Source organism: Mus caroli, unplaced genomic scaffold, assembly GCF_978045245.1.
Source record: "Mus caroli unplaced genomic scaffold, Mus_caroli_1 scaffold_17, whole genome shotgun sequence".
NCBI classification, from domain to species: domain Eukaryota; kingdom Metazoa; phylum Chordata; class Mammalia; order Rodentia; family Muridae; genus Mus; species Mus caroli.
In genome coordinates, this window is record NW_028227272.1 from 43,401,620 (window position 1) to 43,424,435 (window position 22,816).

At 38.1% G+C, this 22,816-nt stretch overlaps 1 protein-coding gene across 2 annotated transcripts in view; it reads right to left on the bottom strand.

The window, feature by feature from the left end:
• Positions 1–22,816, bottom strand: part of Nectin3 (nectin cell adhesion molecule 3) — a 107,857-nt gene that overhangs the window by 25,256 nt on the left and 59,785 nt on the right. The window contains exons 7-8 of one of the 2 annotated variants that reach the window (XM_029470387.2): positions 21,060–21,144; positions 11,976–12,020 (exon numbers count right to left, since the gene is read on the bottom strand). In XM_029470387.2, coding sequence (XP_029326247.1) covers positions 11,991–12,020; positions 21,060–21,144 — 115 coding nt within the window. In that variant the 3' untranslated portion in view covers positions 11,976–11,990. Of the gene's footprint in view, positions 1–11,975; positions 12,021–21,059; positions 21,145–22,816 lie in introns of those variants that run through there. The other variant, XM_029470386.2, reaches the window with a different exon arrangement.

Consider the following 22,816-nt stretch of genomic DNA (forward strand, 5'->3'; position numbering starts at 1 on the left):
ATTAGCTCTTATATGTACTAAGAACAATACTGACATATGGGCTTCCCGTTACATGCAACTCTCTGATAGAATAGAAAATAAAGACAATATATATACTTGGTTAATAATAACGGGTATTGAGTACAAACTGCATTCTGTTAACTAAATGAATATGAGAGTAAACTTATAAAATGTAAATCAGGAGACATTAGTGTAATAGTAACTCCTAGTCTGGTCAATCACGTTAGCCTCTACCAATCTAACTAGGATACAGTGACACAGACAACCATTCCAAGCAGTTGGCCTTTCATTTTTATTTAATTCATATGTCTCTGCTGACTGATGATCCTGAATATATCAGTATTTAATATATGCCATAAACACATTCAGCTGATAAAAATAGCTGTGTAAGTCTTCTGTCCATTTCTAAAAAACAAACTCTTTCTGTTATTGAGTTATTCAACTCCATATATAATTCTCTTGATATAGTTATAATGCCTATATAATTATTTTCTTCCTAATCAGTGGTTTGCTTTTGTTTTCTTAAGGGTGTGCTAATTTTTTTTATTTTAATTAAACCCAACTTCACGTTTTTTATATTCCATGTTTTTATGTTCTAGGGCAATTTATTAGTTTGGTGTATACAAACACACACCTTACATGCAGTCACATCTCAGTAGAAAGGAACCTTAGTAATCTTATTCAACTATATTTTCTTGAATATAGCCTGTGATGACTCAGCTTCTACATACAAAGCAAGCTATTATTTTACATGATCTTTTTCCTAAAGAACTTGCTAGCAAATTCATTTACATGCCATTAAGAAGAGTTGACAGCCTAAAAAAAAAACAAAAAAACAAAAAAACAAAACAAAACAAATAAAACAGTGCCCATTAGAAATTTTAGATGAGACCGTTACATCCTGTAAAGTGCCTCTAAACTTAAAGCAGCCACTACTGCAATGCCAAGTATTTTCTTTAGAAGACTTTTCCCTATTCCACACCCTTCAACACTTACTGCAAGTAAGAGTCTGCATCTAGCAGCTTTTTATCTAGTAGCTTCGTTAAAGCTGTCAAGATATTCAATATGGGTTTTAAGCTTTTGTTATCTATACGAACAGAATCAAACTTGTAAATGGTAATGGTTTGAATGAGACAGGCCCCATATGCCCACAGGTTCAAATACTTGCTCTCCTCTTGGTGAAACTTGTTGGGAAGGATGAGGAGGTGTGGCCTTGTTGGAGGTGTGGCACTGAGGGTGAGCGTTCAGATTTTAAAAGCCCTCAGCTTCCCACCATTCCAGTTCGCTCTCTCTCTGCCTCACACTTGAGGTTCAGATGTCAAGCTCTCAGCTACTCCTGCAGTCCCATGCCTGCCTGCCTGCCTGCCTGCCTGCCTGCCTGCCTGCCGCCAAACTCCATATCAACATGGTCACTGACTCTTAAGCAAGCTCCCAATAAACTCTAAAGCCTTAAAACACAACTTTACAACTAAAGAGACAGCTTGGCAGTTACTTTGCCCTGGTCACGGTGCTTTGTCATAGTAGGAGAAAAGTAACCAAGCACAAACCAGTGCATAAACTACATTTTAAGGACAAAGTTCTTTTGTTCTTAAAAAACAATAAACAAAAACAAACAACAACAAAAACCAAGTTGCTGAAGTAACATTTGTGTATCCAGATACCACTGGGTCATCTACAGCAGCTCTTGAAATTAAACAGAATAAAACCATGTGCAGAGTAGCTAAGAGGGCTACTGGCAACTCAGGAACTAACTGTTTGGATTGAGGGTGCACCTGAGACCCATGTGTTAGAGGACTGAACCCTAGAGAGGTGCTATCGGGTGGCAGCAGCCTAGAGGAAGTTAGCTAAACATCTCTGGAATTAATAAGCCCTTGAGTTCTTCCTCTTCTTTTCTCCTTTGTTTTCTGTCCATGAAAAAATACGTTCTCCTCTGATACCTCTCCACTGCTGGAGAGTGCCATGGAAACCACCAACAGCCAAGGACCCAAATCTCCACAACAAGACAAAATTTACCTTTTGTCTTTGTAACTTAGGCTTTTTTGGGTATATGGGAATATTTCCTCACAGGAGAAAATATTTAGAGGTTAGTCAGGAAGGAGCCTTAAAACACAACTTTAGGGCTAAAGAAATGCCCTAGCAGTTAAGAGCACTGGCTTCTTTTCCACAGGACCTGGCCATTGGTTCCTAGCAACCACATAAAGGCTAATAACTGTAACTCCAGTTCCAGGACATTCACCATCCTCTTCTGGGCACTGCATACATGTGATACATTTACAGTAAGGCAAAGTTTCTATATACATAAATAAAAATTAAGTGATTTAAAAATAATTCAATCTCAATACAGAAGCGGCTCTTCTTACCTACTGCTAAGGTTACAAATAACAACATAGTCACTTCTGATGGGATCCATCACCCCTTTCTCAAATTGATCTAATCATTTCATTAGAAAATCTGTAAAGGGAGTACTCATGGAATCTCTCTTCCTGCATCTTCGTTATCAGGTCTTAACCTCATGTTACAAAACATTATAACAATTATACTCAACAAACCGCCACGGGAGTACAAAGCAACTGTCAGAGTTGGGCTCTATAGGAAAAGTCATTTAAACAAGTGTGACATTCTTGGAAATGTTAAAAGAAATCAAGCTGGGTTTCTTAGAAAGTAACAAAAGTAGGGCTAAAATAATGTCATAGAAACTCTAAGTTACTGTTTAGTTGCCATGGAAATCATCACAGGGGATGATCCTGATGTAATTGTTTTACATATGTATTGGTAGTGACACAAAAGGATGGCAAGTTGAGACATTTTGAAAGACTTTAACTCATCCAATATTTGTGAAAAGTATTTGTAAATCAACACCAATGACTCAAAAGTAAAGAATCACTCCTTTTCCCACCTCCACGTAGTTAGTTTTATTAATTCAAGGATAAAATGATGTTAATCTGAGTTACAAGATTAATGTTTTAGGTCCAAAAGGATGCACTTGCTTTCAAGTCTGATGACCTTCGTTTGACCCGTAGAGGGTGGTAAGAACTAACCCCTCCAATTTGGCCTTGGCATATGACCCCTCATGAACAATAAAAACATAATTTAAATTTATTTTAATTGGCCTGGCTACAGAAACATGTAAATTGTGGCCTAATTTATTCTTAACGTAAATTCAGAAGAATAAAATTTGACTTACTGATGAAGACTAATTTACTGATGTGCTTGCTCTGAACACATCTGCAATTCAGCAAATGCTAGCACATCAAGTAAACTACTTGATGTGAAACTGAATAGATGAACACCTTGGTTTACCAATGCGACAACAAAATTAGTTTGGACTCATAATTTGAAATGTAACCAGTGGTGAGAAATATATCCTGTAGACTTAGTGACCATGGTAACTATGGCTGGTGCAGGATATTTGTACCATGCTAGGTTAGAAGCTATGGAAACTCATTTGACAGGTTGCCAAGGCAGGAAGTTTCCCAAACCTGTTGAAGAAAATAAAAAAAATTGTGTTCCTAGATAAGGGCAGCTCACCCAGAGAAGAACTGTGGCCATGACCAGTATACCTTAAACAAATGATTCCTTGCTATTTTTTTTTTATCAATTTTTTTTCTAGCTATTCAATTATCTTTAATGTTTTCTTACATTTTGGTGTTTAAATGGTTTCTCAACCAATATGTATCTTGAAATTAATTTAGGATAATTAGTTCCCTTCTATCCACAGGCTTCACGTTCACAGATTCAACCAACTATGACTAAAAATGCTAAAAGAATTTCAAAATTTCAAGTTTTTATACATGCCTCAATGGACATGTTGATTTCTTCTTACTATTCCAAACACTGCAGAATAAAAGATACTTAAAAGCATTTACATTGCACTAAGCAAACCAAAGATGCCTTAGTGTGTTTGTGTTGACATTCAGGCACGATGCTGTGCTCTAGGAACACACTGAAAGTGTTGAAAAGCATCCAGTGCAATTGTAGCATGCAGTCTGTAGGTCACAGGTGGGACATGCATGGTTTAAAGTATCTGGAGGCTCTGCAAAATTCTGTGTCTTAAATTTCATGTAAGGATTCCAAGCACACTGAATCAGTAGAGTCAGGTACGAACTGACATCTTTATTTTTTATTTCTAACATAATAAAAGTCTAACTTTTATTATGACTTTGTTGAAAACTATGACCTATGTGGAATGTTTCTTACATTTATGTATGGAATGGGGCATGAGAGTATCATAGCATGTGAGAAAAGGTAAGAGGACAACTTGTTAGTTCAAAAAAAAAACCTCAGTACAACAACTTGCCTACAATAAACCAAGTATAAATAAATGACCACATTCAAAATAAAATTATATTGGTAATGTAAGCATAATATTTCATTCAGAGGAAGTCTATCTTTTTTTTTAAACAAAGAAACAAATGAACAACAACAACAAATAACAGCAAAAAAGGCACATTGAGCCGGGCAGTGGTGGCGCACACCTTTAATCCCAGCACTTGGGAGGCAGAGGCAGGCAGATTTCGAGGCCAGCCTGGTCTACAGCGTGAGTTCCAGGGCAGCCAGAGCTACACAGAGAAACCCTGTCTCGAAAAATCCAAAAAAAAAAAAAGGCTTATTGGGTGAACTAGAAGTGCTAGTTGCCAAGCCCGAGGACCCAAGTTTGATCTTTGGGATACATTGAGAGGAAGAGAGCATTGGCTCCCCTAATGTTGTTCTTTGACCTCCACACACATACTGTAACACATTCAAGAACTTGTATGTATGCACACACATAAAAATAAATAAAAGAGTAAATCAAATAAAACTAGCCCATTTCTGTGTTCAGACATTTCTGAACTTGAATTCAAACTGTTCCACCTACAAAGACCATGAGTGCTTTTCAATAAGAAAAGGTATTGGGTTCTTCGAAACCCAGGAAGCAATCCCACCATACACAGCTTCTGGCATTCACCTTCAGTTTCTTACTGCTACTTACTAAGACTTATAGCTCCCTAATGGGAGTGTGAACTTAACACAAGCCTAAAATAAACCACACAAATTTAATGCTCTGATTTTATTTCAAGCAAAAAAATAGCCTAAATTTAATTCCTTAAGAGTTAAAACCTCAATCTTACTAATATTTGGTTCAGATAATACCTCTCTATAAGAGTTCCCAAGTAGCAGTGGGCCATTAAAGGTTTCTTTTTGTTTTCAGAGTGTTGGTATTGCGTCTGACTTAATTTTTCAAAACTGCCTGCCTTGTGCTGGATCCTTAGGTCTTCATACAGCCAGGGCCTGTGGAGCACACCTGTAACCCCAGCACTTTGAAGATGCAGGCTTGGAGGATCAGAAGATGAAGATCTTTCTCAACCACACAGCAAGTTCCAGACCAGCTGCAGAGCAATGAGACCCTGTCTCAAAAACACCATCCACCTTGAAAAACTTACTCGTCATACTAAAAATCATAGATCAATATGAACTTATTATGAGTTGACAATGATAAAGGCTATGAAGTTGACAAAACCTAGAAATTGGCACCTATTCCAAAAGTCATCATGTCTTGTTCAAAAACCATAGGCTATACAATTTTCTAATTGCTTGAAAATCAATTCCACAGGTACAAGTTCAAGGTGATACTGTAAATAGATATTCAAGCACAGCCTGCCTCCACCCCAAGTCTTTATCACGTTCAGCTGGATAGAGTAAGTGATTTTATGAACAATTAACTTCTCTATCCCTGTAAGGATATCCCTGCAGCAACTGTAGAATAATTCCTGTACACAGCAATTAACAGATACGAAGAAAAGCTACAAGGGAAGAAATAGCCAGAGTTGCCTCTGGTAGAGCTAAGATAGAGAACAGGAAAAGAAAAATCCATAAAACTACCAGAAAGGAGGGAAGTATTCCAATGAAATGGGACTAGGACACAAGCAAGTGTCACTAATGTAGAATCTAACAACAACAATAACAGACGTGCTAAAGTGGACAGGGAGGAGGCACGAGCCCTCAATCCTACATGGAGAACTGCAGGCAACTAAGAAATGCGGGGAGCAGGAGACATCGTCTTCCCCAGGGACAAGTACGTCCACATACCAGATGGTGAGCCCTGTAAACAAACATACACACAAGGAACATTGTGCACACTAAGCAGGTTATATTTAGGAACATGTAAGTATCGACACAAATATATGCATGTAACAATGGTTAATGAAAAAAGGAGGCATGATTTGAAAGAGAGCAGGGGGTGGTATATGGAAGGGATTAAAGGGAGGAAAGGGAACGGAGAAACAAAGGGAATTATAATCTTGAAAAGAAAGAAGTTAAAAAAAACTGGAGGCAGAGATGGAAGAAATGTATGACATGCCAATGATAAATTTAAAAAGCTGTATTATGAGTATAAAACAGATGCTGTTTTAATTTCATGCACCGATAAAGTTATAATAAAGCAGCAATAATTTCCAAAAGAAATAATTTTCAAAAGAAATACCCTGAGTCTAAATGAGTCAGAGACAGCATTTTCATCTTTACTCCAGCTCCAGTAGTTTCGTTGCTTTGATGTCTTTAATATTTCTACTGTGAAGTAATAGCAAGCAGGAAGTATAATGTGTTCGTCTGCTGCATAGATTGAGTCCACACAGCCATTCATTACAAAGTAGGCTCACTGTGTGCTCATCTTTGGCGGCTAGTACTTGTAAGTTCACGTGTTCCAACAGTTTCACCTCAGGTCAACCAATCTTATTGTGCCCATGACAAATATTTTCACCTTCAAATCTTAGTTTTGACTTTGAAAGTCTCTCCTCACATAATTAGCATATAAATGTTATATCATCAAAGACTAACTGATCATGAAAGTTTCTCCTTCCCATGCTTCAGTGAAGCCCTGTAGTTATTTCCCAGTTATTTTGGTGGCCTCTAGTTAGAGAAAACTTGCACGCTTAATGGCTGACTTGACACAACCTAGAATCATAAGCAAGCGAGTTTCAGTGAAGAACTGACTACATGGGATTCATCTGTGGCCATGCAGGTGGGGGAGTGTCTCAATTAACTTAGCTGATGTGGAGAGCCACAGCCCATCGTGGGCAACACCATTCCTTAGACAGGGTTTCTACACTGCTCATGAGTAGGGAAATTAAGCACAACCCAGCAAGGAAGTGAGCATGCATATGCTCAGATTCTCTCTGCTCCGGGCAGAGTGTATGGTGAGCAGCTGTTTCAGGTTCATGGCGCTGCCAACATTCCCACAGTGAAAAACCTAATCAGGAATTGTCAGCTGAAATAAACCCTTTCTCTCTGAAGTTTTTTTTTTTTTTTTTTTTTTTTTTAAATTTATTTTGGTCAGGCTATTTTCTCATAGCAACAGAAATGAAATTAGGACAATGTTGGGAACTTTTCCTTTCTTATAAGAGCAAACTCATGCCTGAAATACTCAGTAATTATTTTTATGCATGCTCTATTAAGCAATTAAGAAAGTAAGTAACAAACATACTTTCCTGTAGTATGGGGGTTAAAAGTGTTTACTATTTTATCATCATCCTCCTTCTTTTCCTCCAGTACCAAAGATTCTAACTGTTGGTGGTATATGGAAACATCTTAAAATCTTCCGGTCTCGGAAAAGACAAGACTGTCAATGATATCAACAGAATGACTATCAACAGCTGCAGCCTACTTGAAAAATTCAGGGTGAGAGCCATGTGCTGAACATCAACCTGGAGATGATAACGGAAATCTACGAAGGAAACCACAAAGGGCAGGATGGGGAGAGGCTCAAGAAGAGTAACTAAAAACCCGAAAGGTTAGTAACTGAAGCTAATTCACGTGGTAGACAGACAGATGTTTCTTACTCTCGCACTTGAACTCTCAAGCTCACGTACACCAGTAACTTCTGAGCTCCATCTCTAGCCGTTTTGCATTTCTTATCTTTTATAACATAAATCAATTGGTGATAGAACATTCATTTCTTGTTAACTAAAAAAAAACTGAACTTGAAAGATCATACATAATTTCCCAATTTCCATTTTCTCCCTTCCATCTCTCCTCATGTAGCCCCTTGCTAATTCATGCCCCCTTTAATTATTGTAGATGTGTGTGCATGTACACAGATAGTTCTAAATCTGTAAGTATAACTTACTCAGTCTGTAGAATGCTACTTCTATGTATATGATTTCAGGGCTGACTGCTTGGTAACCAACTGTGGGGCTCTTCTCTGAGGAACACTATGTGAAAAATACTTATTTTTATGTGTTTTATATTATTTGTCTGCATGTGTGAATATATACACACTACGTGAATTCCTGGAGCTTGCAGATGTCAGAAGATGGCATCAGACTCTCTGGAACTGGAGTTACAGATGGTAGGAGCTGCCCTGTAGGTATTGGAAATGAGACCCAGGCCCTTTATAAGATTAGCATGTGCTTATAGCCACTGAACCATTTCCAGCCCCAAGAACATTCGCTTTCCTGATGTTTCCTTACTACAAATTTTGATATGAAATAGTGTATATGCCAAGGTTAAAATGAAAGCCAATCACAGCTGCTATAAAATGCATGAATGCTCACAATACTCCTATCCAAATAAATAAGATGAAAAAATGATAGTCTGTAAGAAAAATAGTATTTGAAACACCTGAAAAGGTACTATTATTAAAAAATATCAAAGCTATAATTATTTTTTTATTATATTGCATATTTATAATATACAAAATATAGATGTGGCATTTCTGGTAAACTAGGATTAGTTAAGCAGACAACATGTTCTATTAGAGTGTTTGTGAATGAACTGACACTTTAATACATTACCAGTAGTTGTATAAAATAGTATATATGTGTGTGTGTGTGTGTGTGTGTAAATTTAAAGATGACAATTCACTAATATCAACCAAATTTCTAAATATACCTGTTCTTTGATGGAACAAACTTATCCTAACAAGTATAGCTGAAGATACAAAATAAGATACACACACAAAGCTATCTATTGTAGCATTGTTAAAAATAATCTTTTGTAATTGTAATCTATAATAGAAACATACATATAAGAGAAGTCTGCATCCCAATCATGAACCATCTCCAGAACATTCTAGCAGGAAGGCAGGATGGATAGACAGCAGTATAGCATGCTACCATTTGTATAAGACAATGGTGCAATACATACAAACACATGTTCTTACATGCCTTTTCTTGTCTGTGCTTAAACAAAGAGCAAGAAGGCAAATCATTTAACATGTCACTAAGGTAGAGAAAGTACATAGGAATTAAACTTTAGAAAGTAATCATGTACACGGTTTTGTATTAAATACTGACACATAAGTGAACAATCTTCTGTAAAAACATCCTAACATGAACACTCAGGGGCATTTAGTAAGGAATGTAATATATGATAGTGAATTACTGATAAAAACCCCTCAGTCTTACCAGAGAGTGAGTCCTAGGGATGCCCTGCATAGTCAGCATGCTCAACCTGTAGCCTGCAGTTTTGCAACGGGTTTTCAACAGGTGTAACTCATCCTATGCTGAAGCCACTACAGAACTCAACTTTACAGAAAAGTAAAACATACAAATAAGGCCCATTGAGAATTATCATCAAATATAAATATGGTCACTGCTAACACTTAAGGATGCTTCCCATCTCTTTTTTTCACACATAATATAATGATATTCAGTATATAGACAACAAGAACTATACAGACATTATTATATTGAAATATATATATGTATATATTTATATTATATATCATATACTTACAATATATATTAGTATACTGAAGTGTTCATATGTATATACATATATACTTAGCTATCACAGAATAAGTGAAGAAAGGAGAATATAAAGAAGGGTGATGCTTTCAGTTATTCATTAAAAATATTTTATCAAAATGTAAAAGGTAATACAAACAACAACTACCTTAATTCAGTTGTTTCGCAAGGTATGCTTACATCAAACCAATCCGTTTAAATCATAAATCATGCAAGTTATTTATGTCAAATTAGAACCCCTTGCCTCCTGGAATCTGCATACTCAACAAGTCTAACCCTAGCCCTGGCCCATGAATCTTTTCTGTTTGTGAGCCAACTTTGCAGACTAAGTGGCTTCTTCCTTTTCCAATTGCTCCCCTGATCTTCTCCCTACGTCTCCACATCCATACACCTCCCTTCATCCCTACAAGCTAAGAAGCAAGTCTATTTGTCAGCCACCTGTGCTCCCTTGCCCATCCTTCACCCCACCTGTTGCCATGGCCACAGACACAGATACAGCTCCAGATTCATGGCTTTTCTGTAAGCCACCTCTGTCTGGTGAGATACTCTTCCTTTCCCACCCTTCCTTCCCTCAGCCCACTGCCATCTCTGCACCTACAGGCCATGCTCGAAACCAAAGGTTTGGGAGCCATCTTTGCCTGGTCCTATTAAATAGCTTACCCACCAGCCTTACCTGGCCTAACCTTGGTCACACAGCTCCTGCACTGGCCCAATCTAAAGCAGCACAAATTCTCACATCAGACATACAACCAAAGAAAGGAAGTCCACGTGGCAAGGACAAATAGTAAAGTGAAAAACAACACTCATAGCCAAGACAGCAGGTCTCTCCTCAATCCCATTAATCCTACAGATGTGGTCTAAGCAAGGCATTAACCAATAAAGAAAATGTTACAAAGCTAAACATGTACCAACCTCTGCTGTACTTAATTTCATAAAAAGCAGACAAATAGAATTAAAGACACAGATGAAAACAAACTCCATCAATAGTAGGTGAGTTCAACACCATAATTTTCCAGTAGGTAGGTCATCTTGACAAAGACTAAAGAGAAACCTTACAATTATTTGAAATCTTACATCAAATGGACCTTACAAATGCCTACAGAATACTCTACCTAGACTACATTCTACTCAGTAATACATGGAACCTTCTTTAAAATAGGCCACATGATGGAAAACAAAGCAAACAAATACAAAAAAAGAACCCTGAAATAAACATGTATACTATCCAACCATTAAACTTAAAATTAGAGTTTAATTAAGCAATTAAACTTAAAATCAAGAACAAACAAAACCGAGTATGCCCCCATGGAGAGTAAACAACTCATTATTGATTGATGAATGGGTCAAAGAAGAAATCCAAATGTTCCTGAAACCACATAAACCCAAACCCTGGGACACGTTCACAGCTAGCCCTAAGAGCCTAGAAGGGGTGGGTCTGGATGAAAGGGGGACATGGGGAAGAACTAGGAGAGCACAAATAAATGACTTTATGATACAATTCAAATATGGAGGAAGACAAGGACTACCAAAATTAAACCAAGTAGACACAAAACCCTAAACAGACTCATAATAAAAGGGGAAAATTTAAAGTAATCAAAAGCCTTCGGACTAAAGAAAATCACAGGTTCACATGAATTCACAGCAGAATCCTACTATACTTTCAAAGAACTACACCCAATTCTTCTTAAGCTATTTTTTTAAAAAAAGAAATGAAATAAAAGACTAAAGGAAGGTAGGCAGGAAGGAAAGAAACACACCCAAACTCCAAACTTGCTCTATGAAGCCGCTCTTATTATTCTAGTACATAAACCAGGTAAAGACACAACAACAACAAACAAACAACAACAACAAAACCACAGACCAATAGTCCTAATATTGTCATTGATGAAAACTCTTCAATAATATACCATCAAGCCAAATACAGGAACAGATTAAGAAGATTATCCACTATGAAAATGTTAGCTTTATCTCTGAAATTCCAGGATGGTTGTTTCAACATATACAAGGTAACAAATGTAATAGACCACATAAATGGACTTAGACATAGGACACAGGATTTATCTGAAAAAAAAAAAAAAAAGCCTTTTACAAAATCCAATGAGCTTTATTTATAATAAATGTCTTGAGGGAAATTAGGTAGGAGGGAACATACCCCAACAAAATGAAGATTACCTATGACAAACCCATTTTTTTCCAGTGGTGAAAAGAATGAAGCAATCTCATTATCAACAGGAAGCAGCCCAGGCTGTCTACCATCCCCACTCCTTTTCAAGGTAGCGCTAGAAACACCAGCCAGAGCTGGGGAAAGAAGAGAGACAGAAATGTAAAGAATACAGACAGCAGGAGAAGTCAAATCACCTGTAACTGCTGACTCACATGATACCTTATGTAAAGGACACCCAGGATTCCACCAGAAAACTTCTATAATTTCAGCAAAGTGGCAAGGTACAAAATCAACTTACAAAACTCAGTAGCCTCCTAAATGCTAGGTAGCTGTGAGGGCCCACCTGGAATGCCAGCCTCCTTAGGCAGAGACTGGATTCTGGAGCAAGCTGGCTAGTGATTCCCAGCCAAACCACAGAATTCTGAGCTCGACCAAGAAACCCTGCCTCAAAGACTAAGGGAGAGTCATCCATCAGTGGTGGAGGACCCTCACATTAATGGGCCTCTATTGCATGTGCACCTACACACGCACATGCACATGCAGGCACACACACAAAAGCAACGAAAGGAAATATCCAGGTCAAAAATAAAAGCAAAAAGACAAACTCAGAAAGGAAACTAGATGTTCCCACTAGCTACCATTTATAATATGCTATATAGTTGAAGAGCATGGAAGAAAATCAGCTTCACACAGACACGTTGGGAAAGGGGGGCTTATCTCAATAGTCTTTTTAGTATAAATGGAACACTTGTGCAGTACTGCACCCAAGCTGTTTCTTGGTGCTGTTTCTTAAGGTCACTTGCTATACAGGATCTGAGACTCATCAATAAGCTCCATATTGCTTCCTCAAAGTGCAGAACGTTTATACATATGCACCTAACATCCCCCACACCCTTCAATTACAGAACCTGTTCTGTGTATTCTTACAATAGAGATATTGCTCATAAATTAATGTCAATAATTTAAATTCAATTCATTTTAACGTTAAAAGTTTTACATTTACTAATGTTATCTGCCAGACAAAAAGTTTACATATATATGAACAAGAACAACTATAAAAAACTCTAGGAGGTTTTAATGTGGGTCTGTCTACATGTTAATAACAACCATCTAGAAGAAGCCCTGGAGATAGGGGTACGAGGGGGGGGAACCCCACTGCTCATCACAGTATCTGAGCTGTGTGCAATACACCAAAAGAGAGAACCACACACGTGCTCACAAAGAAGACATTTCATTCCAGAACATAAGCAAACACTACATGAGCGCCTGTGTGGCTTCTGGGATTGTCATTACTACGCTGTCAGTCTGAATTAAAGTGATGCCTACACGGTTCTGAAGCCTGGGAAGTCACTTTTAAAGCCAAAAAAAAAAAAAAAAGGATCTTGGCAAGAAAAAAATTGATACAAGAATTTACTAATTTACTACAGTGTAAATCATCACCAGCTTATGGTTCAAATAAGAGAACATAAGAAAAATGTAATTATACAATTAAGATCTCGAAAATCTGAACTGGTTCAACAGGTCTCTACTTGAAATCACTCACATAAAATCTCAGATTTCGAAGAAAACAAAAAACTATTAAGACTTTTATAAGATTAAAATAATAATCCTTGACTGCATAAAAGCTTGACTTTTGTACATGAAGGACAACATAAAGCTAAAAAATAGGAAGTGAGGTAAGACAAAGAACTAGATCTGCATTAGAATTCCTAAGTAAAAATAATCAAATTTCAAAAATAAAACGTTGGGGAGAACAAAGGTGCAAATCAGCAGTTCCGTAAGTGGTGACTGATCATGAGGCTAGGGCTCGATCCAGCCAAGAATCCCGAGAAAATACCACATATTACAGGATGGAGAGGAGAGCAGGTTTTGCATGCTGTTTGTAAGACTGTGTATTGATACTTTGGCTGATAATATGACACCTTCTGAAATGTAAAAGCACAAAAAAATACAGTAATTCTACTTCTTGGCATAAATTTCACAAACATACAAGCACAAAAAAATGCATATACATTTTCAGTACAATTATGCAACAAAAATAAGGACCTCATTGGGTGAATTTTATGTATCAATGTAATAGAATATTTTGAAAGTCACCAAGGATGGAACAAACAGAGCTTAGACCAGAATTACCATTAAAACACACCAAGTCAAACAGGGGCACACCAATTGTTAACTAACCCAAAGATTCTGGTCCAAGCTAATTGAAATTGTGTTTACAAATACTCATTTAATAACTCAGAGACCTTAAATAAAGGAAAATGCATTGGCTACTCTGAAAAGTCTGATTATAGTGGAAGACATAGTCAATAGAGAAAAAAATTCAAACAAAAATGTACTCTAGACCACAGAGGCAGACAGCTTCTGGGACAGGCGGGAGCTACAGAGCCGCTGACGCAGCACCCTTTTGGGGCCTCATACATCCGGCACCCTCCCAGACTGAGGACAGTGGTCCGCCCTGCACGGGAGCCCTCTGCATCAAGAGCAGGGAGCGCCATCTTGGTTCCAGGACTCCACCGAACTTAGGAACTTAGTCTGCACAGGTGAGAGTGTGCACCACAGAACCTGACAGCTTCTGTGACCAGCCAAAGCAACACAGCATCTGGGAAAGGTCCTGTTTTGGGCCTTCTTCTTCGGCCAGGAGGAGGTCCAAACACCAGATATCTGTGCACCTTCCCTGTAAGAGGAGAGCTTGCCAGCAGAGAGTGCTCTAGAGATCCTGTCTCCCAGGTCTGCTGATAGACGTTAATCAGAATCACCAGAAGAACAATCTCTAAACAGAGACAACTATAACAACTAACTCCAGAGATTACCAGATGGCGAAAGGTAAACGTAAGAATCTTACTAACAGAAACCAAGACCACTCACCATCATCAGAACCCAGCACTCCCACTTCGCCCAGTCCAGGGCACCCCAACACACCCAAAAAGCTAGACCTGGATTTAAAAGCATATCTCATGATGATGGTACAGGACATCAAGAAGGAATTTAATAACTAACTTAAAGAAATACAGGAGAACACTGCTAAACAAGTAGAAGACATTAAAGAGGAAGCACAAAAATCCCTTAAAGAACTGCAGGAAAACACAACCAAACAGGTGATGTAATTTAATAAAACCATCCAAGACCTAAAAAGGGAAGTAGACACAATAAAGAAAACCCAAAGTGAGGCAACGCTGGAGATAGAAACCCTAGGAAAGAAATCTGGAACCATAGGTGCGAGCATCAGCAACAGAATACAAGAGATGGAAGAGAGAATCTCAGGTGCAGAAGATTCCATAGAGAACATCAGCACAACAATCAAAGAAAATGGAAAATGCAAAAAGATCCTAACTCAAAACATCCAGGAAACCCAGGACACAATGAGAAGACCAAACCTACGGATAATAGGAGTGGATGAGAATGAAGATTTTCAACTCAAAGGACCAGCAAACATCTTCAACAAAATTATAGAAGAAAACTTCGCAAATCTAAAGAAAGAGATGCCCATGAACATACAAGAGGCCTACAGAACTCCAAATAGACTGGAGCAGAAAAGAAATACCTCCCGACACATAATAATCAGAACAACAAATGCACTAAATAAAGATAGAATACTAAAAGCAGTAAGAGAAAAAGGCCAAGTAACATATAAAGGCAACCCTATCAGAATTACACCAGATTTTTCACGAGAGACTAGGAAAGCCAGAAGATCCTGGACAGATGTTATACAGACACTAAAAGAACACAAATTCCAGCCCAGGCTACTATACCCAGCCAAACTCTCAATTAACATAGATGGAGAAACCAAAGTATTCCACGACAAAACCAAATTCACACATTATCTTTCCACGAATCCAGCCCTTCAAAGGATAATAACAGAAAAAAACCAATACAAGGACAGGAACCACGCCCTAGAAAAAACAAGAAGGTAATCCCTCAACAAACCCAAAAGAAGACAGCCACAAGAACAGAATGCCAACTTTAACAACAAAAATAACAGGAAGCAACAATTACTTTTCCTTAATATCTCTTAATATCAATGGACTCAACTCCTCAATAAAAAGACATACACTAACAAACTGGCTACACAAACAACACCCAACATTTTGCTGCTTACAGGAAACTCATCTCAAAGAAAAAGATAGACACTACCTCAGAATGAAAGGCTGGAAAACAATTTTCCAAGCAAATGGTATGAAGAAACAAGCTGGAGTAGCCATTCTAATATCTGATAAGATTGACATACAACCCAAAGTCATCAAAAAAGACAGGGAGGGGCACTTCATACTCATCAAAGGTAAAATGCTCCAAGAGGAACTATCAATTTTGAATATCTATGCTCCAAATACAAAGGCAGCCACATTCATTAAAGAAACTTTAGTAAATCTCAAAGCACACATTGCACCTCACACAATAATAGTGGGAGACTTCAACACACCACTTTCACCAATGGACAGATCATGGAAACAGAAACTAAACAGGGACACAGTGAAACTAACAGAAGTTATGAATCAAATGGATCTGGCAGATATCTACTGAACATTCTATCCTAAAACAAAAGGATATACCTTCTTCTCAGCACCTCATGGTACATTCTCCAAAATTGACCACATAATTGGTCACAAAACAGGCCTCAACAGAAACAAAAATATTGAAATTGTCCCATGCATCCTATGAGATCACCATGGACTAAGGCTGATCTTCAATAACAAAATAAATAATAGAAAGCCAACCTTCACGTGGAAACTGAACAACACTCTTCTCAATGATACCTTGGTCAAGGAAGGAATAAAGAAAGAAATTAAGGACTTTTTAGAGTTCAATGAAAATGAAGCCACAACATACCCAAACTTATGGGACGCAATGAAAGCATTTCTAAGAGGAAAACTCATAGCTCTGAGTGCCTCCAAAAAGAAACTAGAGAGAGCACACATTAGCAGCTTGACAACACACCTAAAAGCACTAGAACAAAAGGAAGCAAATTCACCCAAGAGGAGTAGACTGCAGGAAATAATCAAACTCAGGGGCGAAATCAACCAAGTGGAAACAAGAAGAACTATTCAAAGAATCAACCAATCAAGGAGCTGGTTCTTTGAGAAAATCAACAAGATAGATAAACCCTTAGCCAGACTCACTAGAGGGCACAGGGAAAGCATTCTAATTAACAAAATCAGAAATGAAAAAGGAGACATAACAACAGATCCTGAAGACATCCAAAACACCATCAGATCCTTCTACCAAAGGCTATACTCAACAAAACTGGAGAACCTGGATGAAATGGAGAAGTTCCTAGACAGATACCAGGTACCAAAGTTGAATCAAGATCAGGTTAATGATCTAAACAGCCCTATATCCCCCAAAGAAATAGAAGCAGTCATTAATAGTTTCCCAACCAAAAAAAGCCCAGGACCAGATGGGTTTAGTGCAGAGTTCTATCAGACCTTCAAAGAAGATCTAATCCCAGTTCTTCACAAACTATTCCACAAAATAGAAACAGAAGGTACTCTACCAAACTCATTCTATGAAGCCACAATTACTCTGATACCTAAACCACAAAAAGACCCAACAAAGATAGAAAACTTCAGACCAATATCCCTTATGAATATTGATGCAAAAATCCTCAATAAAGTTCTTGCTAACCGAATCCAAGAACACATCAAAACAATCATCCATCCTGACCAAGTAGGTTTCATCCCAGGGATGCAGGGATGGTTCAATATAAGGGAAATCCATCAACGTAATCCAGTATATAAACAAACTCAAAGACAAAAAACACATGGTCATCTCGTTAGATGCGGAAAAAGCATTTGACAAGATCCAACACCCATTCATGATAAAAGTCTTGGAAAGATCAGGAATTCAAGGCCCATACCTAAACATGATAAAAGCAATCTACAGCAAACCAGTAGCCAACATCAAAGTAAATGGTGAGAAGCTTGAAGCAATCCCTCTAAAATCAGGGACTAGACAATGCTGTCCACTTTCTCCATACGTATTCAACATTGTACTTGAAGTCCGAGCCAGAACAATTCGACAACAAAAGGAGATCAAAGGGATACAAATTGGAAAAGATGAAGTCAAAATATCACTTTTTGCAGATGATATGATAGTATATATAAGTGACCCTAAAAATTCCACCAGAGAACTCCTAAACCTGATAAACAGCTTCGGTGAAGTAGCTAGATATAAAATTAACTCAAACAAATCAATGGCCTTTCTCTACACAAAGAATAAACAGGCTGAGAAAGAAATTAGGGAAACAACACCCTTCTCAATAGTCACAAATAATATAAAATATCTTGGCGTAACTCTAACTAAGGAAGTGAAAGATCTGTAAAATAAAAACTTCAAGTCTCTAAAGAAAGAAATTATAGAAGATCTCAGAAGATGGAAAGATCTCCCATGCTCATGGATTGGCAGGATCAACATTGTAAAAATGGCTATCTTGCCAAAAGCAATCTACAGATTCAATGCAATCCCCATCAAAATTCCAACTCAATTCTTCAACGAATTAGAAAGTGCAATCTGCAAATTCATCTGGAATAACAAAAAACCTAGGATAGCAAAAACTCTTCTCAAGGATTAAAAGAACCTCTGGTGGAATCACCATGCCGGACCTAAAGCTTTACTACAGAGCAATTGTGATAAAAACTGTGTGGTACTGGTATAGTGACAGACAAGTAGACCAATGGAAATGAATTGAAGACCCAGAAATGAACCCACACACCTATGGTCACTTGATCTTCCACAAGGGAGCTAAAACCATCCAGTGGAAGAAAGACAGCATTTTCAACAAATGGTGCTGGCACAACTGGTTGTTAACATGTAGAAGAATGTGAATCAATCCATTCCTATCTCCTTGTACTAAGGTCAAGTCTAAGTGGATCAAGGAACTTCACATAAAACCAGAGACACTGAAACTTATAGAGGAGAAAGTGGGGAAAAGCCTTGAAGATATGGGCACAGGGGAAAAATTCTTGAATAGAACAGCAATGGTTTGTGCTGTAAGATCAAGAATTGACAAGTGGGACCTCATGAAACTGCAAAGCTTCTGCAAGGCTAAAGACACCATCAATAAGACAAAAAAACCACCAACAGATTGGGAAAGGATCTTTACCTATCCTAAATCAGATAAGGGACTAATATCCAATATATATAAAGAACTCAAGAAGGTGGACTCCAGAAAATCAAATAACCCCAATAAAAAATGGGGCTCAGAACTGAACAAAGGATTCTCACCTGAGCAATACCGAATGGCAGAGAAACACCTGAAAAAATGTTCAACATCCGTAATCATCAGGGAAATGCAAATCAAAACAACCCTGAGATTCCACCTCACACCAGTCAGAATGGCTAAGATCAAAAATTCAGGTGACAGCAGATGCTGGCGAGGATGTGGAGAAAGAGGAACACTCCTCCATTGTTGGTGGGATTGCAAACTTGTACAACCACTCTGGAAATCAGTCTGGCGGTTCCTCAGTAAATTGGACATAGTACTACTGGAGGATCCAGCAATACCTCTCCTGGGCATATATCCAGAACATGTCCCAACCAGTAAGAAGGACACATGCTCCACTATGTTCATAGCAGCCTTATTTATAATAGCCAGAAGCTGGAAAGAACCCAGATGCCCCTCAACAGAGGAATGGGTACAGAAATTATGGTACATTTACACAATGGAGTACTACTCAGCTATTAAAAAAAATGAATTTATGAAATTCCTAGCCAAATGGATGGACCTGGAGGGCATCATCTTGAGTGAGGTAACACAATCACAAAGGAACTCACACAATATGTATTCACTGATAAGTGGATATTAGCCCAAAACTTAGGATACCCAAGATATAAGATACAATTTGCTAAACGCCTGAAACTTAAGAAGAATGAAGACCAAAGTGTGGACACTATGCCCCTTCTTAGAATTGGGAACAAAACACTCATGGAAGGAGTTACAGAGACAAAGTTTGGAGCTGTGATGAAAGGATGGACCATCTAGAGACTGCCATATCCAGGGATCCATCCCATAATCAGCTTCCAAACGCTGACACCATTGCATACACTAGCAAGAATTTGCTGAAAGGACCCAGATATAGCTGTCTCTTGTGAGACTATGCCAGGGCCTAGCAAACACAGAAGTGGATGCTCACAGTCAGCTATTGGTTGGATCACAGGGCTCCCAATGGAGAAGCTAGAGAAAGTACCCAAGGAGTTAAAGGGATCTGCAAACCTATAGGGGGAACAACATGATGAACTAACCAGTTCCCTGGAGCTCTTGTCTCTAGCTGCATATGTATCAAAAGATGGCCTAGTAGGCCATCACTGGAAAGAGAGGCCCATTGGACTTGCAAACTTTATATGCCCCAATATAGGGGAATGCCAGGGCCAAAAGAATGGGAATGGGTGGGTAGGGAAGTGGGGCGGGATATAGGGGACTTTTGGGATAGTATTGGAAATGTAATTGAAGAAAATAGGTAATAAAAAATATTAAAAATTAAAAACAAAAAAAATGTACTCTATAGGTCCCCCTATGTTTACAAATACTGCATATAAAAGATGAAGATCCAATATTCACTTTGAGGAGTCTGACCTGGAATATATACCACCTGTCACCACTGAGTAAAGAAATGTTGCGATGGAGACTGTTTTCATATTGGAAAGAAGCCAAAGTAAAATACAGTGCTCAGAGAGCCAGGTCCACAGCTTTCCAAAGACACTCAAGCTCTGTACGCCTCAGCCACATAAAAGAAAAAGATGCCCCTTTTTACAATACATCTCCAGGTTAATACAACTGCCTCCGTAATCAGTCTCTAACCACAGCACTGATTCTCTAATTCACAGTAGCCATCACTTTTCTTTCTAATTTGTACACAAAGTCTGATTGATCACTCACTCATTTCAGATGAATACTTGAACATGTTAAGAATCATGTTGTTACAAAGGATCATGACAAGGCTTTGAATAATTAATACAAATGGCATAGGCTTTTTAAAAAATTTATTCACTTCAAATTTTGCAATGGGGTCTCCAGTAGCCCAGGCAGGTCTCAAACTCAGTGTCGCCAAGGCTGATTTTAAACTCCTTGTCCTGCTCCAGCCTCTCAGGTGCTAGGCTTGCAGATGTGTGCCACAACAGCTGGGCAAGATGTTTAGAAGCTAGTTCTGGTGATTTTAAGTGTCTTCGAGAGCACGTACCTGGCAAAGAAGGTCTTTCTGAGGGAGAGAAGGAATTTGTTCTTCATATACAGGGGGTGGCTTATGTGTAGGTGGAAGGTCGATTCTGTATTCAAAATAGTAAACAGAGATGGGGGAACATCGGGGAGGAAAATAAAACAGTTTTCACAAATCTGAAGGATATTTTCTTTAGACTATAATAATTCACAGTTATTACACTCCATATGCTTATTTAAGTTATGCTGTTAATATGTCAGGAAATTAAAGTCAGCACTATCTCTAGTATTTAACACCAAACTAACTTATCCACATTGAAGAAGCAATTCAAATACAAGCATTGAAAATTATTATTAAACAAGTAACCTTGTGCATGGTCCATCTTCTTAAGTTTGCTATATTTTTATCTTTGATTATGCAGACAAATATTTTAAAGATAGTTGTTTGGTTATTTTTTTTAAAGGTTTTTACTTATGTATCTTGTATGCCTGCCACATGTATGCAGATACCTACGGATCATAAAACCATCAATTATAAAAGAATTCCAGTATTGTATTTCACCAAATTAAAGTGGCATTTTACCATCTTCTATTCATAACAAGTAACTTTCCACTAATGAACATTGTAAAAATGTATAGCACCATTTAGTTAAGGAAACAAGGGAGCGGTAGTAGGATGCTCATGGAAACAGCACCAACTACATTATAACAGAGTCTACAATCTCCAAAGGCCATGCCTTTGAAAGGTGAGAGAAGTGTTTGGTTTCTGAGACAGGGTTTTCTCTGTATAGCTCTGCTAGTCCTGGAACTCACTCTGTAGATCAGGCTGGCCTCCACCTCAGCAGATTCATCTGTCTCTGCCTTTTGAGTACATGGGATTACATGCATGCAGCAGCAGCACCCCAAAGCATGCAAAAGGAATGTACCATTTCAATACCAACCTCAAGCCCTCATGGAACAACAGACTGCACAGGAAACCCCACTACTCTGTTGGAATCATCCAGCTAAGCAACTGAGAGACAGTGACAAGATTAAAGTAAAATGACACATTAGTCACTCCATTCTACAACAGGGTACAATATTTACTTCATAATTCAATCTCAATGATGAGGCCAAAAACTGTTTATTCTTCAAATGAAAATATGCTTATAATTTACTGAAACAAAGCATTTTCCTTAAGGAAAAAGCTTTAAAATGAGAGTCCTTAAAAATTACTCGATAGTTTACCCATAGTTAGCACATGGATAGTTTGATCCATATATAAGACAGACATATAAACAATTAAGTTGAAGATGTTTTTAATACTGAAACCAGTACTTACTAATGGCCTGACTTCTATTCAGGTTGGATAACATAAGCTATCATCATGGTGCATTTGGAAAGACGCCTAATGCCTGTGATGAGGAGCTGCATAACAAGTCTCCAGCAGCCCTGTCAAGATCCTCATTGACTAGGATGCTACTACTCAGCTATTAAAAAGAATGAATTTATGAAATTCCTAGGCAAATGGATGGACCTGGAGGGCATCATCCTGAGTGAGGTAACACAATCACAAAGGAACTCACAGAATATGTACTTACTGATAAGTGGATATTAGCCCAAAACTTAGGATACCCAAGATATAAGATATAATTTGCTAAACACATGAAACTCAAGAAGAATGAAGACCAAAGTGTGGACACTGTGCCCCTTCTTAGAATTGGGAACAAAACACCCATGGAAGGAGTTACAGAGACAAAGTTTGGAGCTGTGATGAAAGGATGGACCATCTAGAGACTGCCA